Source organism: Ranitomeya imitator, chromosome 2 (genome assembly GCF_032444005.1).
Source record: "Ranitomeya imitator isolate aRanImi1 chromosome 2, aRanImi1.pri, whole genome shotgun sequence".
In the NCBI taxonomy this organism is placed as follows: domain Eukaryota; kingdom Metazoa; phylum Chordata; class Amphibia; order Anura; family Dendrobatidae; genus Ranitomeya; species Ranitomeya imitator.
This window is the reverse complement of record NC_091283.1, coordinates 271,067,334-271,093,493: the sequence shown is the minus strand read 5'-3', so window position 1 is coordinate 271,093,493 and position 26,160 is coordinate 271,067,334. Positions and strand designations below refer to the sequence as shown.

Here is a 26,160-nt window from a genome sequence, read left to right as displayed (position 1 = left end):
TATTGGGGTCACAGAGGGAGATATATGGTGGAGGAGCAGTTTGACAGTAGCACAGAGTATTTCAGGAGAGCAGTGTGCTGGTCTATGGAGGTCACAGAGGGAGATGAATGGTGGAAGGAGCAGGGTGACAGCAGCACAGAGTATTTCAGGAGAGCAGTGTGCTGGTCTATTGGGGTCACAGAGGGAGATATATGGTGGAGGAGCAGGGTGACAGCAGCACAGAGTATTTCAGGAGATCAGTGTGCTGGTCTATGGGGGTCACAGAGGGAGATATATGGTGGAGGGAGCAGGGTAACAGCAGCACAGAGTATTTCAGGAGAGCACTGTGCTGGTCTATGGGGGTCACGGTGGGAGATGTATGGTGGAAGGAGCAGGGTGACAGCAGCACAGAGTATTTCAGGAGAGCAGTGTGCTGGTCTATGGGGGTCACAGAGGGTGACATGGTGGAAGGAGCAGGGTGACAGCAGCACAGAGTATTTCAGGAGAGCAGTGTGCTGGTCTATGGGGGTCACAGAGGGAGATATATGGTGGAGGAGCAGGGTGACGGCAGCACAGAGTATTTCAGGATAGCAGTGTGCTGGTCTATTGGGGTCACAGAGGGAGATATATGGGCGAAGGAGCAGGGTGACGGCAGCACAGAGTATTTCAGGAGAACAGTGTACTGGTCTATGGGGGGTCACAGAGGGAGATATATGGGGGAGGAGCAGGGTAACAGCAGCACAAAGTATTTCAGGAGAGCAGTGTGCTGGTCTATGGTGGTCACAGAGGGAGATATATGGTGGAGGAGCAGGGTGGCAGCAGCACAGAGTATTTCAGGAGAGCAGTGTGCTGGTCTATGGGAGGTCACAGAGGGAGATATATGGTGGAAGGAGGAGGGTGACAGCAGCACAGAGTATTTCAGGAGAGCAGTGTGCTGGTCTATGGGGGTCACAGGGAGATATATGGTGGAGGGAGCAGGGTGACAGCAGCACAGAGTATTTCAGGAGAGCAGTGTGCTGGTCTATGGGGGTCACAGGGAGATATATGGTGGAGGGAGCAGGGTGACAGCAGCACAGAGTATTTCAGGAGAGCAGTGTGTTGGTCTATGGGGGTCACAGAGGGAGATATATGGTGGAAGGAGCAGTGTGACAGCAGCACAGAGTATTTCAGGAGAGCAGTGTGCTGGTCTATGGGAGGACACAGAGGGAGATATATGGGGGAAGGAGCAGGGTGACAGCAGCACAGAGTATTTCAGGAGAGCAGTGTGCTGGTCTATGGGGGATCACAGAGGGAGATATATAAGGTAGGAGCAGGGTGACAGCAGCACAGAGTATTTCAGGAGAGCAGTGTGCTGGTCTATGGGATATCACAGAGGGAGATATATGGTGAAGGGAGCAGGGTGACAGCAGCACAGAGTATTTCAGGAGAGCAGTGTGCTGGTCTATGGGAGGTCACAGAGGGAGATATATGGTGGAGGAGCAGGGTGACAGCAGCACAGAGTATTTCAGGAAAGCAGTGTGCTGGTCTATGGGGGTCACAGAGGGAGATATATGGTGGAGGAGCAGGGTGACAGCAGCACAGAGTATTTCAGGAGAGCAGTGTGCTGGTCTATGGGGGTCACAGAGGGAGATGTATGGTGGAGGAGCAGGGTGACAGCAGCACAGAGTATTTCAGGAGAGCAGTGTGCTGGTCTATGGGGGTCACAGAGGGAGATGTATGGTGGAGGGAGTCGGGAGACAGCAGCACAGAGTATTTCAGGAGAGCAGTGTGCTGGTCTATAGGGGTCACAGAGGGAGAAATATGGGGAGGGAGCAGGGAGACAGCAGCACAGAGTATTTCAGGAGAGCAGTGTGCTGGTCTATGGGGGGTCACAGAGGGAGATATATGGTGGAGGGAGCAGGGTGACAGCAGCACAGAGTATTTCAGGAGAGCAGTGTGCTGGTCTATGGGGGTCACAGAGGGAAATATATGGTGGAAGGAGCAGGGTGACAGCAGCACAGAGTATTTCAGGAGAGCAGTGTGCTGTCTATGGGAGGTCACAGAGGGAGATATTTGGAAGTAGCAGGGTGACAGCAGCACAGAGTATTTCAGGAGAGCAGTGTGCTGGTCTATGGGGGGTCACAGAGGGAGATATATGTGGGAAGGAGGAGGGTGACAGCAGCACAGAGTATTTCAGGAGAGCAGTGTGCTGGTCTATGGGGGTCACAGAGGGAGATATATGGTGGAAGGAGCAGGGTGACAGCAGCACAGAGTATTTCAGGAGAGCAGTATGCTGGTGTATGGGGGTCACAGAGGGAGATATATGGTTGAAGGAGTAGGGTGACAGCAGCACAGAGTATTTCAGGAGAGCAGAGTGCTGGTCTATGGGAGGTCACAGAGGGAGATATTTGGTGGAGGAGCAGGGTGAAGGCAGCACAGAGTATTTCAGGAGAGCAGTGTGCTGGTCTATGGGGGTCACAGAGGGAGATATATGGTGGAGGAGCAGGGTGACATCAGCACAGAGCATTTCAGGAGAGCAGTGTGCTGGTCTATGGGAGGTCACAGAGGGAGATATTTGGTGGAGGAGCAGGGTGAAGGCAGCACAGAGTATTTCAGGAGAGCAGTGTGCTGGTCTATCGGGGTCACAGAGGGAGATATATGGTGGAAGGAGCAGGGTGACAGCAGCACAGAGTATTTCAGGAGAGCAGTATGCTGGTGTATGGGGGTCACAGAGGGAGATATATGGGGGAAGGAGCAGGGTGACAGCAGCACAGAGTATTTCAGGAGAGCAGTGTGCTGGTCTATGGGAGGTCACAGAGGGAGATATTTGGTGGAGGAGCAGGGTGAAGGCAGCACAGAGTATTTCAGGAGAGCAGTGTGCTGGTCTATGGGGGTCACAGAGGGAGATATATGGTGGAGGAGCAGGGTGACAGCAGCACAGAGTATTTCAGGAGAGCAGTGTGCTGGTCTATGGGAGGTCACAGAGGGAGATATTTGGTGGAGGAGCAGGGTGAAGGCAGCACAGAGTATTTCAGGAGAGCAGTGTGCTGGTCTATGGGAGTCACAGAGGGAGATATATGGTGGAAGGAGCAGGGTGACAGCAGCACAGAATATTTCAGGAGAGCAGTGTGCTGGTGTATGGGGGTCACAGAGGGAGATATATGGTTGAAGGAGCAGGGTGACAGCAGCACAGAGTATTTCAGGAGAGCAGTGTGCTGGTCTATGGGAGGTCACAGAGGGAGATATTTAATGGAAGTAGCAGGGTGACAGCAGCACAGAGTATTTCAGGAGAGCAGTGTGCTGGTCTATGGGGGGTCACAGAGGGAGATATATGGTGGAGGAGCAGGGTGACAGCAGTACAGAGTATTTCAGGAGAGCAGTGTGCTGGTCTATGGGAGGTCACAGAGGGAGATATATGGTGGAGGGAGCAGGGTGACAGCAGCACAGAGTATTTCAGGAGAGCAGTGTGCTGGTCTATGGGGGTCACAGAGGGAGATATATGGGGGAAGGAGCAGGGTAACAGCAGCACAGAGTATTTCAGGAGAGCAGTGTGCTGGTCTATGGGGGTCACAGAGGGAGATATATGGTGGAAGGAGCAGGGTGACAGCAGCACAGAGTATTTCAGGAGAGCAGTGTGCTGGTCTATGGGGGGTCACAGAGGGAGATATATGGGGGAAGGAGCAGGGTGACAGCAGCACAGAGTATTTCAGGAGAGCAGTGTGCTGGTCTATGGGGGTCACAGAGGGAGATGTATGGTGGAGGAGCAGGGTGACAGCAGCACAGAGTATTTCAGGAGAGCAGTGTGCTGGTCTATGGGGGTCACAGAGGGAGATATACGGTGGAGGCAGCAGGGTGACAGCAGCACAGAGTATTTCAGGAGAGCAGTGTGCTGGTCTATGGGGGTCACAGAGGGAGATATACGGTGGAGGCAGCAGGGTGACAGCAGCACAGAGTATTTCAGGAGAGCAGTGTGCTAGTCTATGGGGGTCACAGAGGGAGATATATGAGGAGGGAGCAGGGAGGCAGCAGCACAGAGTATTTCAGGAGAGCATTGTGCTGGTCTATAGGGGGTCACAGTGGGAGATATATGGGGGAAGGAGCAGGGTGACAGCAGCACAGAGTATTTCAGGAGAGCAGTGTGCTGGTCTATGGGAGGTCACAGAGGGAGATATTTGGTGGAAGGAGCAGGGTGACAGCAGCACAGAGTATTTCAGGAGAGCAGTGTGCTGGTCTATGGGGGGTCACAGAGGGTGACATGGTGGAAGGAGCAGGGTGAAAGCATTACAGAGTATTTCAGGAGAGCAGAGTGCTGGTCTATGGGGGTCACAGAGGGAGATATATGGTGGAGGAGCAGGCTGACAGCAGCACAGAGTATTTCAGGAGAGCAGTGTGCTGGTTTATGGGGGTCACAGTGGGAGAAATATGGGGGAAGGAGCAGGGTGACAGCAGCACAGAGTATTTCAGGAGAGCAGTGTGCTGGTCTATGGGGGTCACAGAGGGAGATATATGGTGGAGGAGCAGGGTGACATCAGCACAGAGTATTTCAGGAGAGCAGTGTGCTGGTCTATGGGGGGTCACAGAGGGAAATATATGGTGGAGGAGCAGGGTGACAGCAGCACAGAGTATTTCAGGAGAGCAGTGTGCTGGTCTATGGGGGTCACAGAGGGAGATATATGGTGGAGGGAGCAGGGTGACAGCAGCACAGAGTATTTCAGGAGAGCAGTGTGCTGGTCTATGGGGGTCACAGAGGGAGATATATGAGGAGGGAGCAGGGAGGCAGCAGCACAGAGTATTTCAGGAGAGCATTGTGCTGGTCTATAGGGGGTCACAGTGGGAGATATATGGGGGAAGGAGCAGGGTGACAGCAGCACAGAGTATTTCAGGAGAGCAGTGTGCTGGTCTATGGGAGGTCACAGAGGGAGATATTTGGTGGAAGGAGCAGGGTGACAGCAGCACAGAGTATTTCAGGAGAGCAGTGTGCTGGTCTATGGGGGGTCACAGAGGGTGACATGGTGGAAGGAGCAGGGTGACAGCAGCACAGAATATTTCAGGAGAGCACTGTGCTGGTGTATGGGGGTCACAGAGGGAGATATATGGTTGAAGGAGCAGGGTGACAGCAGCACAGAGTATTTCAGGAGAGCAGTGTGCTGGTCTATGGGGGGTCACAGAGGGAGATATATGGTGGAAGGAGCAGGGTGACAGCAGCACAGAGTATTTCAGGAGAGCACTGTGCTGGTGTATGGGGGTCACAGAGGGAGATATATGGTTGAAGGAGCAGGGTGACAGCAGCACAGAGTATTTCAGGAGAGCAGTGTGCTGGTCTATGGGAGGTCACAGAGGGAGATATTTGGTGGAGGAGCAGGGTGACAGCAGCACAGAGTATTTCAGGAGAGCAGTGTGCTGGTCTATGGGGGGTCACAGAGGGAGATATATGGTGGAGGAGCAGGGTGACAGCAGTACAGAGTATTTCAGGAGAGCAGTGTGCTGGTCTATGGGAGGTCACAGAGGGAGATATATGGTGGAGGGAGCAGGGTGACAGCAGCACAGAGTATTTCAGGAGAGCAGTGTGCTGGTCTATGGGGGTCACAGAGGGAGATATATGGGGGAAGGAGCAGGGTAACAGCAGCACAGAGTATTTCAGGAGAGCAGTGTGCTGGTCTATGGGGGTCACAGAGGGAGATATATGGTGGAAGGAGCAGGGTGACAGCAGCACAGAGTATTTCAGGAGAGCAGTGTGCTGGTCTATGGGAGGTCACAGAGGGAGATATTTGGTGGAAGTAGCAGGGTGACAGCAGCACAGAGTATTTCAGGAGAGCAGTGTGCTGGTCTATGGGGGGTCACAGAGGGAGATATATGGGGGAAGGAGCAGGGTGACAGCAGCACAGAGTATTTCAGGAGAGCAGTGTGCTGGTCTATGGGGGTCACAGAGGGAGATGTATGGTGGAGGAGCAGGGTGACAGCAGCACAGAGTATTTTAGGAGAGCAGTGTGCTGGTCTATGGGGGTCACAGAGGGAGATATACGGTGGAGGCAGCAGGGTGACAGCAGCACAGAGTATTTCAGGAGAGCAGTGTGCTAGTCTATGGGGGTCACAGAGGGAGATATATGAGGAGGGAGCAGGGAGGCAGCAGCACAGAGTATTTCAGGAGAGCATTGTGCTGGTCTATAGGGGGTCACAGTGGGAGATATATGGGGGAAGGAGCAGGGTGACAGCAGCACAGAGTATTTCAGGAGAGCAGTGTGCTGGTCTATGGGAGGTCACAGAGGGAGATATTTGGTGGAAGGAGCAGGGTGACAGCAGCACAGAGTATTTCAGGAGAGCAGTGTGCTGGTCTATGGGGGGTCACAGAGGGTGACATGGTGGAAGGAGCAGGGTGAAAGCATTACAGAGTATTTCAGGAGAGCAGAGTGCTGGTCTATGGGGGTCACAGAGGGAGATATATGGTGGAGGAGCAGGCTGACAGCAGCACAGAGTATTTCAGGAGAGCAGTGTGCTGGTTTATGGGGGTCACAGTGGGAGAAATATGGGGGAAGGAGCAGGGTGACAGCAGCACAGAGTATTTCAGGAGAGCAGTGTGCTGGTCTATGGGGGTCACAGAGGGAGATATATGGTGGAGGAGCAGGGTGACATCAGCACAGAGTATTTCAGGAGAGCAGTGTGCTGGTCTATGGGGGGTCACAGAGGGAAATATATGGTGGAGGAGCAGGGTGACAGCAGCACAGAGTATTTCAGGAGAGCAGTGTGCTGGTCTATGGGGTTCACAGAGGGCTATATATGGGGAGGGAGCAGGGAAACAGCAGCACAGAGTATTTCAGGAGAGCAGTGTGCTGGTCTATGGGGGTCACAGAGGGAGATATATGGTGGAGGGAGCAGGGTGACAGCAGCACAGAGTATTTCAGGAGAGCAGTATGCTGGTCTATGGGGGTCACAGAGGGAGATATATGGTGGAGGGAGCAGGGTGACAGCAGCACAGAGTATTTCAGGAGAGCAGTGTGCTGGTCTATGGGAGGTCACAGAGGGAGATATATGGTGGAGGAGCAGGGTGACAGCAGCACAGAGTATTTCAGGAGAGCAGTGTGCTGGTCTATGGGGGGTCACAGAGGGAGATATATGGTGGAGGAGCAGGGTGACAGCAGCACAGAGTATTTCAGGAGAGCAGTGTGCTGGTCTATGGGGGGTCACAGAGGGAAATATATGGTGGAGGAGCAGGGTGACAGCAGCACAGAGTATTTCAGGAGAGCAGTGTGCTGGTCTATGGGGTTCACAGAGGGCTATATATGGGGAGGGAGCAGGGAAACAGCAGCACAGAGTATTTCAGGAGAGCAGTGTGCTGGTCTATGGGGGTCACAGAGGGAGATATATGGTGGAGGAGCAGGGTGACAGCAGCACAGAGTATTTCAGGAGAGCAGTGTGCTGGTTTATGGGAGGTCACAGAGGGAGATATTTGGTGGAAGGAGCAGGGTGACAGCAGCACAGAGGATTTCAGGAGAGCAGTGTGCTGGTCTATGGGGGGTCACAGAGGGTGACATATGGTGGAAGGAGCAGGATGACAGCAGCACAGAGTATTTCAGGAGAGCAGTGTGCCAGTCTATGGAGGTCAGAGAGGGAGATGTATGGTGGAAGGAGCAGGGTGACAGCAGCACAGAGGATTTCAGGAGAGCAGTGTGCTGGTCTATGGGGGGTCACAGAGGGTGACATATGGTGGAAGGAGCAGGGTGACAGCAGCACAGAGTATTTCAGGAGAGCAGTGTGCTGGTCTATGGGAGGTCACAGAGGGAGATATTTGGTGGAAGGAGCAGGGTGACAGCAGCACAGAGGATTTCAGGAGAGCAGTGTGCTGGTCTATGGGGGGTCACAGAGGGTGACATATGGTGGAAGGAGCAGGGTGACAGCAGCACAGAGTATTTCAGGAGAGCAGTGTGCTGGTCTATGGGAGGTCACAGAGGGAGATATATGGTGGAAGGAGCATGGTGACAGCAGCACAGAGTATTTCAGGAGAGCAGTGTGCTGGTCTATGGGAGGTCACAGAGGGAGATATATGGGGGAAGGAGCAGGGTGACAGCAGCACAGAGTATTTCAGGAGAGCAGTGTGCTGGTCTATGGGAGGTCACAGAGGGAGATATTTGGTAGAAGGAGCAGGGTGACAGCACCACAGAGGATTTCAGGAGAGCAGTGTGCTGGTCTATGGGGGGTCACAGAGGGTGACATATGGTGGAAGGAGCAGGGTGACAGCAGCACAGAGTATTTCAGGAGAGCAGTGTGCCGGTCTATGGAGGTCACAGAGGGAGATGTATGGTGGAAGGAGCAGGGTGACAGCAGCACAGAGTATTTCAGGAGAGCAGTGTGCTGGTCTATTGGGGTCACAGAGGGAGATATATGGTGGAAGGAGCAGGGTGACAGCAGCACAGAGTATTTCAGGAGAGCACTGTGCTGGTCTATGGGGGTCACAGAGGGAGATATATGGTGGAGGAGCAGTTTGACAGTAGCACAGAGTATTTCAGGAGAGCACTGTGCTGGTCTATGGGGGTCACAGTGGGAGATGTATGGTGGAAGGAGCAGGGTGACAGCAGCACAGAGTATTTCAGGAGAGCAGTGTGCTGGTCTATGGGGGTCACAGAGGGAGATATATGGTGGAGGGAGCAGGGTGACAGCAACACAGAGTATTTCAGGAGAGCAGTGTGCTGGTCCATGGGGGTCACAGGGAGATATATGGTGGAGGAGCAGGGTGACAGCAGCACAGAGTATTTCAGGAGAGCAGTGTGCTGGTCTATGGGGGTCACAGAGGGAGATGTATGGTGGAAGGAGCAGGGTGACAGCAGCACAGAGTATTTCAGGGGAGCAGTGTGCTGGTCTATGGGGGTCACAGAGGGAGATATATGGTGGAGGAGCAGGGTAACAGCAGCACAGAGTATTTCAGGAGAGCAGTGTGCTGGTCTATGGGGGGTCACAGAGGGAGATATATAAGGTAGGAGCAGGGTAACAGCAGCACAGAGTATTTCAGGAGAGCAGTGTGCTGGTCTATGGGGGTCACGGGAGATATGTGGGGGAAGGAGCAGGGTGACAGCAGTACAGAGTATTTCAGGAGAGCAGTGTGCTGGTCTATGGGAGGTCACAGAGGGAGATATATGGTTGAGGAGCAGGGTGACAGCAGCACAGAGTATTTCAGGAGAGCAGTGTGCTGGTCTATGGGGGTCACAGAGGGAGATATATGCTGGAGGAGCAGGGTGAAAGCAGCACAGAGTATTTCAGGAGAGCAGTGTGCTGGTCTATGGAGGTCTCAGAGGGAGATATATGGGGGAAGCAGCTGGGTGAAAGCAGCACAGAGTATTTCAGGAGAGCAGTGTGCTGGTCTATGGGGGTCACAGGGAGATATATGGTGGAAGGAGCAGGGTGACAGCAGCACAGAGTATTTCAGGAGAGCAGTGGGCTGGTCTATGGGGGTCACAGAGGGAGATATATGGTGGAAGGAGCAGGGTGACAGCAGCACAGAGTATTTCAGGAGAGCAGTGTGCTGGTCTATGGAGGTCTCAGAGGGAGATATATGGGGGGAAGCAGCTGGGTGAAAGCAGCACAGAGTATTTCAGGAGAGCAGTGTCCTGGTCTATGGGGGTCACAGAGGGAGATATATGTGGAAGGAGCAGGGTGACAGCAGCACAGAGTATTTCAGGAGAGCAGTGTGCTGGTCTATGGGGGTCACAGAGGGAGATATATGGGGGAAGCAGCTGGTTGAAAGCAGCACAGAGTATTTCAGGAGAGCAGTGTGCTGGTCTACGGAGGTCTCAGAGGGAGATATATGGGGGAAGCACCTGGGTGAAAGCAGCACAGAGTATTTCAGGAGAGCAGTGTGCTGGTCTATGGGGGTCACAGAGGGAGATATATGTGGAAGGAGCAGGGTGACAGCAGCACAGAGTATTTCAGGAGAGCAGTGTGCTGTTCTATGGGAGGTCACAAAGGGAGATAAATGGTGGATGAGAAGGTTGACAGCAGCACAGAGTATTTCAGGAGAGCAGTGTGCTGGTCTATGGGGGGTCACAGAGGGAGATATATGGTGGAGGAGCAGGGTGACAGCAGCACAGAGTATTTCAGGAGAGCAGTGTGCTGGTCTATGGAGGTCTCAGAGGGAGATATATGGGGAAGGAGCAGGGTGATAGCAGCACAGAGTATTTCAGTAGAGCAGTGTGCTGGTCTATGGGGGTCACAGAGGGAGATATATGGTGGAGGAGCAAGGTGACAGCAGCACAGAGTATTTCAGGAGAGAAGTGTGGTGGTCTATGGGAGGTCACAGAGGGAGATATAGGGTGGAAGGAGCAGGGTGACAGCAGCACAGAGTATTTCAGGATAGCAGTGTGCTGGTCTATGGGGGTCACAGAGGGAGATATATGGTGGAGGGAGCAGGGTGACAGCAGCACAGAGTATTTCAGGAGACCAGTGTGCTGGTCTATGGGGGTCACAGAGGGAGATATATGGTAGAGGAGCAGGGTGACAGCAGCACAGAGTATTTCAGGAGAGCAGTGTGCTGGTCTATGGGGGTCACAGAGGGAGATATATGGTGGAGGAGCAGGGTGACAGCAGCACAGAGTATTTCAGGAGAGCAGTGTGCTGGTCTATGGGGGTCACAGAGGGAGATATATGGTGGAAGGAGCAGGGTGACAGCAGCACAGAGTATTTCAGGAGAGCAGTGTGCTGGTCTATGGGGGTCACTGAGGGAGATATATGGTGGAAGGAGCAGGGTGACAGCAGCACAGAGTATTTCAGGAGAGCAGTGTGCTGGTCTATGGGGTCACAGAGGGAGATATATGGGGAAGGAGCAGGGTGATAGCAGCACAGAGTATTTCAGTAGAGCAGTGTGCTGGTCTATGGGGGTCACAGAGGGAGATATATGGTGGAGGAGCAGGGTGACAGCAGCACAGAGTATTTCAGGAGAGAAGTGTGCAGGTCTATGGGAGGTCACAGAGGGAGATATAGGGTGGAAGGAGCAGGGTGAAAGCAGCACAGAGTATTTCAGGATAGCAGTGTGCTGGTCTATGGGGGTCACAGAGGGAGATATATGGTGGAGGAGCAGGGTGACAGCAGCACAGAGTATTTCAGGAGAACAGTGTGCTGGTCTATGGGGTCACAGAGGGAGATATATGGTGGAGGAGCAGGGTGACGGCAGCACAGAGTATTTCAGGAGAGCAGTGTGCTGGTCTATGGAGGTCTCAGAGGGAGATATATGGGGAAGGAGCAGGGTGACAGCAGCACAGAGTATTTCAGGAGAGCAGTGTGCTGGTCTATGGGGTCACAGAGGGAGATATATGGTGGAGGAGCAGGGTGACAGCAGCACAGAGTATTTCAGGAGAGAAGTGTGCTGGTCTATGGGAGGTCACAGAGGGAGATATAGGGTGGAAGGAGCAGGGTGACAGCAGCACAGAGTATTTCAGGATAGCAGTGTGCTGGTCTATGGGGGTCACAGAGGGAGATATATGGTGGAGGGAGCAGGGTGACAGCAGCACAGAGTATTTCAGGAGAGCAGTGTGCTGGTCTATGGGGGTCACAGAGGGAGATATATGGGGGAAGGATCTGGGTGAAAGCAGCACAGAGTATTTCAGGAGAGCAGTGTGCTGGTCTATGGAGGTCTCAGAGGGAGATATATGGGGAAGGAGCAGGGTGATAGCAGCACAGAGTATTTCAGTAGAGCAGTGTGCTGGTCTATGGGGGTCACAGAGGGAGATATATGGTGGAGGAGCAGGGTGACAGCAGCACAGAGTATTTCAGGAGAGAAGTGTGCAGGTCTATGGGAGGTCACAGAGGGAGATATAGGGTGGAAGGAGCAGGGTGACAGCAGCACAGAGTATTTCAGGATAGCAGTGTGCTGGTCTATGGGGGTCACAGAGGGAGATATATGGGGAAGGAGCAGGGTGACAGCAGCACAGAGTATTTCAGAAGAGCAGTGTGCCGGTCTATGGGGGTCACAGAGGGAGATATATGGGGAAGGAGCAGGGTGACAGCAGCACAGAGTATTTCAGGATAGCAGTGTGCTGGTCTATGGGGGTCACAGAGGGAGATATATGGGGAAGGAGCAGGGTGACAGCAGCACAGAGTATTTCAGGAGAGCAGTGTGCTGGTCTATGGAGGTCTCAGAGGGAGATATATGGGGAAGGAGCAGGGTGATAGCAGCACAGAGTATTTCAGTAGAGCAGTGTGCTGGTCTATGGGGGTCACAGAGGGAGATATATGGTGGAGGAGCAGGGTGACAGCAGCACAGAGTATTTCAGGATAGCAGTGTGCTGGTCTATGGGGGTCACAGAGGGAGATATATGGGGAAGGAGCAGGGTGACAGCAGCACAGAGTATTTCAGGAGAGCAGTGTGCCGGTCTATGGGGGTCACAGAGGGAGATATATGGGGAAGGAGCAGGGTGACAGCAGCACAGAGTATTTCAGGATAGCAGTGTGCTGGTCTATGGGGGTCACAGAGGGAGATATATGGGGAAGGAGCAGGGTGACAGCAGCACAGAGTATTTCAGGAGAGCAGTGTGCTGGTCTATGGAGGTCTCAGAGGGAGATATATGGGGAAGGAGCAGGGTGATAGCAGCACAGAGTATTTCAGTAGAGCAGTGTGCTGGTCTATGGGGGTCACAGAGGGAGATATATGGTGGAGGAGCAGGGTGACAGCAGCACAGAGTATTTCAGGAGAGAAGTGTGCTGGTCTATGGGAGGTCACAGAGGGAGATATAGGGTGGAAGGAGCAGGGTGACAGCAGCACAGAGTATTTCAGGATAGCAGTGTGCTGGTCTATGGGGGTCACAGAGGGAGATATATGGGGGAAGGAGCAGGGTGACAGCAGCACAGAGTATTTCAGGAGAGCAGTGTGCTGGTCTATGGGAGGTCACAGAGGTTGATATATGGGGGAAGGAGCAGGGTGACAGCAGCACAGAGTATTTCAGGAGACCAGTGTGCTGGTCTATGGGGGTCACAGAGGGAGATATATGGTAAAGGAGCAGAGTGACAGCAGCACAGAGTATTTCAGGAGAGAAGTGTGGTGGTCTATGGGAGGTCACAGAGGGAGATATAGGGTGGAAGGAGCAGGGTGACAGCAGCACAGAGTATTTCAGGATAGCAGTGTGCTGGTCTATGGGGGTCACAGAGGGAGATATATGGTGGAGGGAGCAGGGTGACAGCAGCACAGAGTATTTCAGGAGACCAGTGTGCTGGTCTATGGGGGTCACAGAGGGAGATATATGGTAGAGGAGCAGGGTGACAGCAGCACAGAGTATTTCAGGAGAGCAGTGTGCTGGTCTATGGGGGTCACAGAGGGAGATATATGGTGGAGGAGCAGGGTGACAGCAGCACAGAGTATTTCAGGAGAGCAGTGTGCTGGTCTATGGGGGTCACAGAGGGAGATATATGGTGGAAGGAGCAGGGTGACAGCAGCACAGAGTATTTCAGGAGAGCAGTGTGCTGGTCTATGGGGGTCACTGAGGGAGATATATGGTGGAAGGAGCAGGGTGACAGCAGCACAGAGTATTTCAGGAGAGCAGTGTGCTGGTCTATGGGGTCACAGAGGGAGATATATGGGGAAGGAGCAGGGTGACAGCAGCACAGAGTATTTCAGGAGAGCAGTGTGCTGGTCTATGGGGTCACAGAGGGAGATATATGGTGGAGGAGCAGGGTGACGGCAGCACAGAGTATTTCAGGAGAGCAGTGTGCTGGTCTATGGAGGTCTCAGAGGGAGATATATGGGGAAGGAGCAGGGTGACGGCAGCACAGAGTATTTCAGGAGAGCAGTGTGCTGGTCTATGGGGGGTCACAGAGGGAGATATATGGTGGAGGAGCAGGGTGACAGCAGCACAGAGTATTTCAGGAGAGAAGTGTGCTGGTCTATGGGAGGTCACAGAGGGAGATATAGGGTGGAAGGAGCAGGGTGACAGCAGCACAGAGTATTTCAGGATAGCAGTGTGCTGGTCTATGGGGGTCACAGAGGGAGATATATGGTGGAGGGAGCAGGGTGACAGCAGCACAGAGTATTTCAGGAGAGCAGTGTGCTGGTCTATGGGGGTCACAGAGGGAGATATATGGTGGAGGAGCAGGGTGACAGCAGCACAGAGTATTTCAGGAGAGAAGTGTGCAGGTCTATGGGAGGTCACAGAGGGAGATATAGGGTGGAAGGAGCAGGGTGAAAGCAGCACAGAGTATTTCAGGATAGCAGTGTGCTGGTCTATGGGGGTCACAGAGGGAGATATATGGGGAAGGAGCAGGGTGACAGCAGCACAGAGTATTTCAGGAGAGCAGTGTGCTGGTCTATGGAGGTCTCAGAGGGAGATATATGGGGAAGGAGCAGGGTGACAGCAGCACAGAGTATTTCAGTAGAGCAGTGTGCTGGTCTATGGGGGTCACAGAGGGAGATATATGGTGGAGGAGCAGGGTGACAGCAGCACAGAGTATTTCAGGAGAGCAGTGTGCTGGTCTATGGGGTCACAGAGGGAGATATATGGTGGAGGAGCAGGGTGACGGCAGCACAGAGTATTTCAGGAGAGCAGTGTGCTGGTCTATGGGGGTCACAGAGGGAGATATATGGTGGAGGGAGCAGGGTGACAGCAGCACAGAGTATTTCAGGAGAGCAGTGTGCTGGTCTATGGAGGTCTCAGAGGGAGATATATGGGGAAGGAGCAGGGTGACAGCAGCACAGAGTATTTCAGGAGAGCAGTGTGCTGGTCTATGGAGGTCTCAGAGGGAGATATATGGGGAAGGAGCAGGGTGACAGCAGCACAGAGTATTTCAGGAGAGCAGTGTGCTGGTCTATGGGGTCACAGAGGGAGATATATGGTGGAGGAGCAGGGTGACAGCAGCACAGAGTATTTCAGGAGAGAAGTGTGCTGGTCTATGGGAGGTCACAGAGGGAGATATAGGGTGGAAGGAGCAGGGTGACAGCAGCACAGAGTATTTCAGGATAGCAGTGTGCTGGTCTATGGGGGTCACAGAGGGAGATATATGGTGGAGGGAGCAGGGTGACAGCAGCACAGAGTATTTCAGGAGAGCAGTGTGCTGGTCTATGGGGGTCACAGAGGGAGATATATGGGGGAAGGATCTGGGTGAAAGCAGCACAGAGTATTTCAGGAGAGCAGTGTGCTGGTCTATGGAGGTCTCAGAGGGAGATATATGGGGAAGGAGCAGGGTGATAGCAGCACAGAGTATTTCAGTAGAGCAGTGTGCTGGTCTATGGGGGTCACAGAGGGAGATATATGGTGGAGGAGCAGGGTGACAGCAGCACAGAGTATTTCAGGAGAGAAGTGTGCAGGTCTATGGGAGGTCACAGAGGGAGATATAGGGTGGAAGGAGCAGGGTGACAGCAGCACAGAGTATTTCAGGATAGCAGTGTGCTGGTCTATGGGGGTCACAGAGGGAGATATATGGGGAAGGAGCAGGGTGACAGCAGCACAGAGTATTTCAGGAGAGCAGTGTGCCGGTCTATGGGGGTCACAGAGGGAGATATATGGGGAAGGAGCAGGGTGACAGCAGCACAGAGTATTTCAGGATAGCAGTGTGCTGGTCTATGGGGGTCACAGAGGGAGATATATGGGGAAGGAGCAGGGTGACAGCAGCACAGAGTATTTCAGGAGAGCAGTGTGCTGGTCTATGGAGGTCTCAGAGGGAGATATATGGGGAAGGAGCAGGGTGATAGCAGCACAGAGTATTTCAGTAGAGCAGTGTGCTGGTCTATGGGGGTCACAGAGGGAGATATATGGTGGAGGAGCAGGGTGACAGCAGCACAGAGTATTTCAGGAGAGAAGTGTGCTGGTCTATGGGAGGTCACAGAGGGAGATATAGGGTGGAAGGAGCAGGGTGACAGCAGCACAGAGTATTTCAGGATAGCAGTGTGCTGGTCTATGGGGGTCACAGAGGGAGATATATGGGGGAAGGAGCAGGGTGACAGCAGCACAGAGTATTTCAGGAGAGCAGTGTGCTGGTCTATGGGAGGTCACAGAGGTTGATATATGGGGGAAGGAGCAGGGTGACAGCAGCACAGAGTATTTCAGGAGACCAGTGTGCTGGTCTATGGGGGTCACAGAGGGAGATATATGGTAAAGGAGCAGGGTGACAGCAGCACAGAGTATTTCAGGAGAGCAGTGTGCTGGTCTATGGGGGTCACAGAGGGAGATATATGTGGAAGGAGCAGGGTGTCAGCAGCACAGAGTATTTCAGGAGAGCAGTGTGCTGGTCTATGGGGGTCACAGAGGGAGATATATGGTGGAGGGAGCAGGCTGACAGCAGCACAGAGTATTTCAGGAGAGCAGTGTGCTGGTCTATGGGGGTCACAGAGGGAGATATATGGTGGAGGGAGCAGGCTGACAGCAGCACAGAGTATTTCAGGAGAGCAGTGTGCTGGTCTATGGGGGGTCACAGAGGGAGATATATGATGGAGGGAGCAGGCTGACAGCAGCACAGAGTATTTCAGGAGAGCAGTGTGCTGGTCTATGGGGGTCACAGAGGGAGATATTTGGTGGAAGGAGCAGGGTGACAGCAGCACAGAGTATTTCAGGAGAGCAGTGTGCTGGTCTGTGGGGGTCACAGAGGGAGATATACGGTGGAGGGAGCAGGGTGACAGCAGCACAGAGTATTTCAGGAGAGCAGTGTGCTGGTCTATGAGGGGTCACAGATAGATATATGGTGAAAGGAGCAGAGTGACAGCAGCACAGAGTATTTCAGGAGAGCAGTGTGCTGGTCTATGGGGGTCACAGAAGGAGATATATGGTGGAGGGAGCAGGGTGACAGCAGCACAGAGTATTTCAGGAGAGCAGTGTGCTGGTCTATGGGAGGTCACAGAGGGAGATATTTGGTGGAAGGAGCAGGGTGACAGCAGCACAGAGTATTTCTGGAGAGCAGTGTGCTGGTCTATGGGGGGTCACAGGGAGATAAATGGGGAGGAGCAGGGTCACAGCAGCACAGAGTATTTCAGGAGAGCAGTGTGCTGGTCTATGGGGGTCACAGAGGGAGATATATGGTGGAAGGAGCAGGGTGATAGCAGCACAGAGTATTTCAGGAGAGCAGTGTGCTGGTCTATGGGGGTCACAGAGGGAGATATATGGTGGAGGAGCAGAGTGACAGCAGCACAGAGTATTTCAGGAGAGCAGTGTGCTGGTCTATGGGTGTCACAGAGGGAGATATATGGTGGAAGGAGCAGGGTGATAGCAGCACAGAGTATTTCAGGAGAGCAGTGTGCTGGTCTATGGGGGTCACAGAGGGAGATATATGGGGGAAGGAGCAGGGTGATAGCAGCACAGAGTATTTCAGGAGAGCAGTGTGCTGGTCTATGGGGGTCACAGAAGGAGATATATGGTGGAGGGAGCAGGGTGACAGCAGCACAGAGTATTTCAGGAGAGCAGTGTGCTGGTCTATGGGAGGTCACAGAGGGAGATATTTGGTGGAAGGAGCAGGGTGACAGCAGCACAGAGTATTTCTGGAGAGCAGTGTGCTGGTCTATGGGGGGTCACAGGGAGATAAATGGGGAGGAGCAGGGTCACAGCAGCACAGAGTATTTCAGGAGAGCAGTGTGCTGGTCTATGGGGGTCACAGAGGGAGATATATGGGGGAAGGAGCAGGGTGATAGCAGCACAGAGTATTTCAGGAGAGCAGTGTGCTGGTCTATGGGGGTCACAGAGGGAGATATATGGTGAAAGGAGCAGGGTGATAGCAGCACAGAGTATTTCAGGATAGCAGTGTGCTGGTCTATGGGAGGTCACAGATGGAGATATATGGTGTAGGAGCAGGGTGACAGCAGCACAGAGTATTTCAGGAGAGCAGTGTGCTGGTCTATGGGAGGTCACAGATGGAGATATATGGTGTAGGAGCAGGGTGACAGCAGCACAGAGTATTTCAGGAGAGCAGTGTGCTGGTCTATGGGGGTCACAGAGGGAGATATATGGTGGAACGAGCAGGGTGACAGCAGCACAGAGTATTTCAGGAGAGCAGTGTCCTGGTCTATGGGGGTCACAGAGGGAGATATATGGTAGAGGAGCAGGGTGACAGCAGCACAGAGTATTTCAGGAGTGCAGTGTGCTGGTCTATGGGGGTCACAGAGGGAGATATATGGTGGAAGGAGCAGGGTGACAGCAGCACAGAGTATTTCAGGAGACCAGTGTGCTGGTCTATGGGGGTCACAGAGGGAGATATATGGTAGAGGAGCAGGGTGACAGCAGCACAGAGTATTTCAGGAGAGCAGTGTGCTGGTCTATGGGGGTCACAGAGGGAGATAAAGGGTGGAGGGAGCAGGTTGACAGCAGCACAGAGTATTTCAGGAGAGCAGTGTGCTGGTCTATGGAGGTCACAGAGGGAGATATATGGGGGAAGGATCTGGGTGAAAGCAGCACAGAGTATTTCAGGAGAGCAGTGTGCTGGTCTATGGGGGTCACAGAGGGAGATATATGTGGAAGGAGCAGGGTGTCAGCAGCACAGAGTATTTCAGTAGAGCAGTGTGCTGGTCTATGGGGGTCACAGAGGGAGATATACGGTGGAGGGAGCAGGGTGACAGCAGCACAGAGTATTTCAGGAGAGCAATGTGCTCGTTTATGGGAGGTCACAGAGGGAGATATATGGTGGAGGGAGCAGGTTGACAGCAGCACAGAGTATTTCAGGAGAGCAGTGTGCTGGTCTATGGGGGTCACAGAGGGAGATATATGGTGAAAGGAGCAGGGTGACAGCAGCACAGAGTATTTCAGGAGAGCAGTGTGCTGGTCTATGGGGGTCACAGAGGGAGATATATGGTGGAGGGAGCAGGCTGACAGCAGCACAGAGTATTTCAGGAGAGCAGTGTGCTGGTCTATGGGGGGTCACAGAGGGAGATATATGGTGGAGGGAGCAGGCTGACAGCAGCACAGAGTATTTCAGGAGAGCAGTGTGCTGGTCTATGAGGGGTCACAGAGAGATATATGGTGAAAGGAGCAGGGTGACAGCAGCACAGAGTATTTCAGGAGAGCAGTGTGCTGGTCTATGGGGGTCACAGAGGGAGATATATGGGGAGGAGCAGGGTCACAGCAGCACAGAGTATTTCAGGAGAGCAGTGTGCTGGTCTATGAGGGGTCACAGAGGGAGATATTTGGTGGAAGGAGCAGGTTGACAGCAGCACAGAGTATTTCAGGAGAGCAGTGTGCTGGTCTATGGGGGGGTCACAGAGGGAGATATATGGGGAGGAGCAGGGTCACAGCAGCACAGAGTATTTCAGGAGAGCAGTGTGCTGGTCTATGGGGGGTCACAGAGGGAGATATATGGTGGAGGAGCAGAGTGACAGCAGCACAGAGTATTTCAGGAGAGCAGTGTGCTGGTCTATGGGGGGTCACAGAGGGAGATATATGGGGAGGAGCAGGGTCACAGCAGCACAGAGTATTTCAGGAGAGCAGTGTGCTGGTCTATGGGGGTCACAGAGGGAGATATATGGTGGGAGTAGCAAGGTGACAGCAGCACAGAGTATTTCAGGAGAGCAGTGTGCTGGTCTATGGGGGTCACAGGGAGATATATGGTGGAAGGAGCAGGGTGACAGCAGCACAGAGTATTTCAGGAGAGCAGTGTGCTGGTCTATGGGAGGTCACAGAGGGAGATATATGGGGGAAGGAGCAGGGTGACAGCAGCACAGAGTATTTCAGGAGAGCAGTGTGCTGGTCTATGGGGGGTCACAGAGGGAGATATATGGGGGAAGGAGCAGGGTGACAGCAGCACAGAGTATTTCAGGAGACCAGTGTGCTGGTCTATGGGGGTCACAGAGGGAGATATATGGGGGAAGGAGCAGGGTGACTGCAGCACAGAGTATTTCAGGAGAGCAGTGTGCTGGTCTATGGGGGGTCACAGAGGGAGATATATGTGGAAGGAGCAGGGTGACAGCAGCACAGAGTATTTCAGGAGAGCAGTGTGCTGGTCTATGAGGGTCACAGAGGGAGATATATGGTGGATGAGCAGGTTGACCGCAGCACAGAGTATTTCAGGAGAGCAGTGTGCTGGTCTATGGGGGGGTCACAGAGGGTCACATGGTGGAAGGAGCAGGGTGACAGCAGCACAGAGTATTTCAGTAGAGCAGTGTGCTGGTCTATGGGGGTCACAGAGGGAGATATATGGTGAAAGGAGCAGGGTGACATCAGCACAGAGTATTTCAGGAGAGCAGTGTGCTGGTCTATGGGGGTCACAGAGGGAGATATATGGTGGAGGGAGCAGGGTAACAGCAGCACAGAGTATTTCAGGAGAGCAGTGTGCTGGTCTATGGAGGGTCACAGAGGGAGATATATGGTGGAGGAGCAGGGTGACAGCAGCACAGAGTATTTCAGGAGAGCAGTGTGCTGGTCTATGGGGGTCACAGAGGGAGATATATGGTGGAGGGAGCAGGGTGACAGCAGCACAGAGTATTTCAGGAGAGCAGTGTGCTGCTCTATGGAGGGTCACAGAGGGAGATATTTGGTGGAAGGAGCAGGGTGACAGCAGCACAGAGTATTTCAGGAGACCAGTGTGCTGGTCTATGGGGGTCACAGAGGGAGATATATGGGGGAAGGAGCTGGGTGAAAGCAGCACAGAGTATTTCAGGAGAGCAGTGTGCTGGTCTATGGGGGTCACAGAGGGAGATATATGGTAGAGGGAGCAGGGTGACAGCAGCACAGAGTATTTCAGGAGAGCAGTGTGCTGGTCTATGGGGGTCACAGAGGGAGATATATGGGGGAAGGAGCAGGGTGATAGCAGCACAGAGTATTTCAGGAGAGCAGTGTGCTGGTCTATGGGGGTCACAGGGAGATATATGGTGGAAGGAGCAGGGTGACAGCAGCACAGAGTATTTCAGGAGAGCAGTGTGCTGGTCTATGGGGGTCACAGAGGGAGATATATGGTGGAGGGAGCAGGGTGACAGCAGCACAGAGTATTTCAGGAGAGCAGTGTGCTGGTCTATGGGGGTCACAGAGGGAGATATATGGGGGAAGGAGCAGGGTGATAGCAGCACAGAGTATTTCAGGAGAGCACTGTGCTGGTCTATGGGGGTCACAGAGGGAGATATATGGGGGAAGGAGCTGGGTGAAAGCAGCACAGAGTATTTCAGGAGAGCAGTGTGCTGCTCTATGGAGGGTCACAGAGGGAGATATTTGGTGGAAGGAGCAGGGTGACAGCAGCACAGAGTATTTCAGGAGACCAGTGTGCTGGTCTATGGGGGTCACAGAGGGAGATATATGGGGGAAGGAGCTGGGTGAAAGCAGCACAGAGTATTTCAGGAGAGCAGTGTGCTGGTCTATGGGGGTCACAGAGGGAGATATATGGTAGAGGGAGCAGGGTGACAGCAGCACAGAGTATTTCAGGAGAGCAGTGTGCTGGTCTATGGGGGTCACAGAGGGAGATATATGGTGGAAGGAGCAGGGTGACAGCAGCACAGAGTATTTCAGGAGAGCAGTGTGCTGGTCTATGGGGGTCACAGAGGGAGATATATGGTGGAGGGAGCAGGGTGACAGCAGCACAGAGTATTTCAGGAGAGCAGTGTGCTGGTCTATGGGGGTCACAGAGGGAGATATATGGGGGAAGGAGCAGGGTGATAGCAGCACAGAGTATTTCAGGAGAGCACTGTGCTGGTCTATGGGGGTCACAGAGGGAGATATATGGGGGAAGGAGCTGGGTGAAAGCAGCACAGAGTATTTCAGGAGAGCAGTATGCTGGTCTATGGAGGGTCACAGAGGGAGATATATGGTGGAGGAGCAGGGTGACAGCAGCACAGAGTATTTCAGGAGAGCAGTGTGCTGGTCTATGGGGGGTCACAGAGGGAGATATATGGTGGAGGGAGCAGGGTGACAGCAGCACAGAGTATTTCAGGAGAGCAGTGTGCTGGTCTATGGGGGTCACAGAGGGAGATATATGGGGGAAGGAGCTGGGTGAAAGCAGCACAGAGTATTTCAGGAGAGCAGTATGCTGGTCTATGGAGGGTCACAGAGGGAGATATATGGTGGAGGAGCAGGGTGACAGCAGCACAGAGTATTTCAGGAGAGCAGTGTGCTGGTCTATGGGGGGTCACAGAGGGAGATATATGGTGGAGGGAGCAGGGTGACAGCAGCACAGAGTATTTCAGGAGAGCAGTGTGCTGGTCTATGGGGGTCACAGAGGGAGATATATGGTGGAGGGAGCAGGGTAACAGCAGCACAGAGTATTTCAGGAGAGCAGTGTGCTGGTCTATGGAGGGTCACAGAGGGAGATATATGGTGGAGAAGCAGGGTGACAGCAGCACAGAGTATTTCAGGAGAGCAGTGTGCTGGTCTATGGGGGTCACAGAGGGAGATATATGGTGGAGGGAGCAGGGTGACAGCAGCACAGAGTATTTCAGGAGAGCAGTGTGCTGCTCTATGGAGGGTCACAGAGGGAGATATTTGGTGGAAGGAGCAGGGTGACAGCAGCACAGAGTATTTCAGGAGACCAGTGTGCTGGTCTATGGGGGTCACAGAGGGAGATATATGGGGGAAGGAGCTGGGTGAAAGCAGCACAGAGTATTTCAGGAGAGCAGTGTGCTGGTCTATGGGGGTCACAGGGAGATATATGGTGGAAGGAGCAGGGTGACAGCAGCACAGAGTATTTCAGGAGAGCAGTGTGCTGGTCTATGGGAGGTCACAGAGGGAGATATATGGGGGAAGGAGCAGGGTGACAGCAGCACAGAGTATTTCAGGAGAGCAGTGTGCTGGTCTATGGGGGGTCACAGAGGGAGATATATGGGGGAAGGAGCAGGGTGACAGCAGCACAGAGTATTTCAGGAGACCAGTGTGCTGGTCTATGGGGGGTCACAGAGGGAGATATATGTGGAAGGAGCAGGGTGACAGCAGCACAGAGTATTTCAGGAGAGCAGTGTGCTGGTCTATGGGGGTCACAGAGGGAGATATATGGTGGAGGGAGCAGGGTAACAGCAGCACAGAGTATTTCAGGAGAGCAGTGTGCTGGTTTATGGAGGGTCACAGAGGGAGATATATGGTGGAGGAGCAGGGTGACAGCAGCACAGAGTATTTCAGGAGAGCAGTGTGCTGGTCTATGGGGGTCACAGAGGGAGATATATGGTGGAGGGAGCAGGGTGACAGCAGCACAGAGTATTTCAGGAGAGCAGTGTGCTGGTCTATGGGGGTCACAGAGGGAGATATATGGGGGAAGGAGCTGGGTGAAAGCAGCAGAGAGTATTTCAGGAGAGCAGTGTGCTGGTCTATGGGGGTCACAGAGGGAGATATATGTGGAAGGAGCAGGGTGTCAGCAGCACAGAGTATTTCAGGAGAGCAGTGTGCTGGTCTATGGGGGTCACAGAGGGAGATATACGGTGGAGGAGCAGTGTGACAGCAGCACAGAGTATTTCAGGAGAGCAGTGTGCTGGTTTATGGGAGGTCACAGAGGGAGATATATGGTGGAGGGAGCAGGGTGACAGCAGCACAGAGTATTTCGGGAGAGCAGTGTGCTGGTCTATGGGGGGTCACAGAGGGTGACATGGTGGAAGGAGCAGGGTGACAGCAGCACAGAGTATTTCAGGAGAGCAGTGTGCTGGTCTATGGGAGGTCACAGAGGGAGATAAATGGTGGATGAGCAGGTTGACAGCAGCACAGAGTATTTCAGGAGAGCAGTGTGCTGGTCTATGGGGGGTCACAGAGGGTGACATGGTGGAAGGAGCAGGGTGACAGCAGCAGAGAGTATTTCAGGAGAGCAGTGTGCTGGTCTATGGGGGTCACAGAGGGAGATATACGGTGGAGGGAGCAGGGTGACAGCAGCACAGAGTATTTCAGGAGAGCAGTGTGCTGGTCTATGAGGGGTAACAGAGGGAGATATATGGTGGAGGGAGCAGGGTGACAGCAGCACAGAGTATTTCAGGAGAGCAGTGTGCTGGTCCATGGAGGGTCACAGAGGGAGATATATGGTGGAGGAGCAGGGTGACAGCAGCACAGAGTATTTCAGGAGAGCAGTGTGCTGGTCTATGGGGGGTCACAGACGGAGATATATGGTGGAGGAGCAGGGTGACAGCAGCACAAAGTATTTCAGGAGAGCAGTGTGCTGGTCTATGGGAGGTCCCAGAGGGAGATATATGGTGGAGGAGCAGGGTGACAGCAGCACAGAGTATTTCTGCAGTGTTGATGATGATGATACAATGGTGGTGGTAGTTTTTCTCATTGTTACATTCTGTGTGTTCCAGGTTAATGATCCTGACGCTGAGATCTGGATTGTGAGTATGTTGTGAGCTCGGTGTGATCTTATAGAAGTGCAGAAATCCCTGACTCCATTATTGCCTGTGTCCTTACAGCAGCTTATAGAGAAAGGGTTAATTCTTGCCTGTGCAGTGAGGAGGAGGAGGAGTGTGGAGAATGGAGGGAGGAGGAAACTGCTGCTGGACTGGAGAGAGCGAAAACATGGCATCTGCCAAGTCTCCATGTGTACAGGGTGTCAGAAGAGATGTATGGGCGCTATGGCCGCTCTCTCTCATGTGAGGTGTACGGGCGCTATTATTATTATTTATTATTATTATTATAGCGCCATTTATTCCATGGCGCTTTACATGTGAGGAGGGATATACATAATAAAAACAAGTACAATAATCTTGAACAAGTCATAACTGGTACAAGGGGAGAGGACCCTGCCCGCGAGGGCTCACAATCTACAAGGGATGGGTGAGGATACAGTAGGTGAGGATAGAGCTGGTCATGCAGCGGTTTGGTCGATCGGTGGTTACTGCAGGTTGTAGGCTTGTCGGAAGAGGTGGGTCTTCAGGTTCTTTTTGAAGGTTTTGATGGTAGGCGAGAGTCTGATATGTTGTGGTAGAGGGTTCCAGAGTAGGGGCGATGCGCGAGAGAAATCTTGTATACGATTGTGGGAAGAGGAGATAAGAGGGGAGTAGAGTAGGAGATCTTGTGAGGATCGGAGGTTGCGTGCAGGAGAGTACCGGGAGACGAGGTCACAGATGTATGGAGGAGGGCACTATGGCTGCTCTCTCTCCTGTGAGGTGTACGGATACTATGGCCGCTCTCTCCTGTGAGGTGTACGGGCACTATGGCCGCTCTCTCTCCTGTGAGGTGTACGGATACTATGGCCGCTCTCTCTCCTGTGAGGTGTACGGATACTATGGCCGCTCTCTCTCCTGTGACGGAGTACGGGCACTATGGCCGCTCTCTCCTGTGAGGTGTACGGGCACTATGGCCGCTCTCTCTCCTGTGACGGAGTACGGGCACTATGGCCGCTCTCTCCTGTGAGGTGTACGGATACTATGGCCGCTCTCTCCTGTGAGGTGTACAGATACTATGGCCGCTCTCTCTCCTGTGAGGAGTACGGGCACTATGGCCGCTCTCTCCTGTGAGGTGTACGGGCACTATGGCCGCTCTCTCTCCTGTGAGGAGTACGGGCACTATGGCCGCTCTCTCCTGTGAGGTGTACGGGCGCTATGGCCGCTCTTCCTGTGTCCGGACCCCTAGATTCTGGATAAGATGACGGATTTCTGCCCCTTATTAGTGTTGAGCCCCTGCCTGTTGTCCTGCGGGGTCGTCTCCTCCGGGGTCTTATATGGCCGGCGCCATCTTGTGGATGTGGCGAGTATTCTGACGACCCTGCACTTCACTCCGCTCCCCTATATGTGTCGGTATAGGAGACTTCGTCCTGTCCTGCTTCCTATGTGGCGGCCATTTTGGGTCATCCAGCTTTCCCTCTGGCTGAGAATCATTAATTGTATTTTCGGGGTGTGCACCCCATTATATGTCGTCTGCAGGTCATCTATGTGATCCCCGCCGCCCTGATATTCCTCCTCAGCATAAATCCAGACATAACGGGTGAGTCCTCGGGGCTAACAGCGTCCTGGGTCATCGCGGGCTCCGCAATCCTATAACTCGCCGGCGTCCATTATGTGCCTCCATGTAGGTCACATCATCTGGAGGACGTTGTCCGCGCTCCACGGCGCCGTCTGCCTGATCGGAGCTTCTTATCTGCTGCTGTCCGGTGATATAAGAAACATCTTACACCAGGAGGAAGGGAGGTGAGGAAACATGGGAAGATGGCGGCATCATCCCATCCATGAGGAAGGCAACAATGACTGTTCACAATATGTCTCCTAGGGAACTGTCAGGATTAGTGATCATCGCAGTGTGGATGCTCCTCTGTAAGGATTCTGCCAGGTAACGCTGCAACTCCCATCACTCCTCTGTGTATAACAGTATATAACTACTATAATACTGCCCCTATGTACAAGAATATAACTACTATAATACTGCTCCTATGTAC

General features: G+C 53.3%; 1 protein-coding gene across 2 annotated transcripts in view; it reads left to right on the top strand.

Annotated features, from left to right (window-relative positions):
* TMEM220 (transmembrane protein 220) overlaps window positions 1–26,160 on the top strand; it is a 38,378-nt gene that overhangs the window by 10,081 nt on the left and 2,137 nt on the right. Inside the window, exons 2-5 of one of the 2 annotated variants that reach the window (XM_069749213.1) lie at window positions 24,092–24,121; window positions 25,652–25,712; window positions 25,801–25,915; window positions 25,995–26,054. In XM_069749213.1, coding sequence (XP_069605314.1) covers window positions 24,092–24,121; window positions 25,652–25,712; window positions 25,801–25,915; window positions 25,995–26,054 — 266 coding nt within the window. The remainder of the gene's footprint in view (window positions 1–24,091; window positions 24,122–25,651; window positions 25,713–25,800; window positions 25,916–25,994; window positions 26,055–26,160) is intronic. The other variant, XM_069749214.1, reaches the window with a different exon arrangement.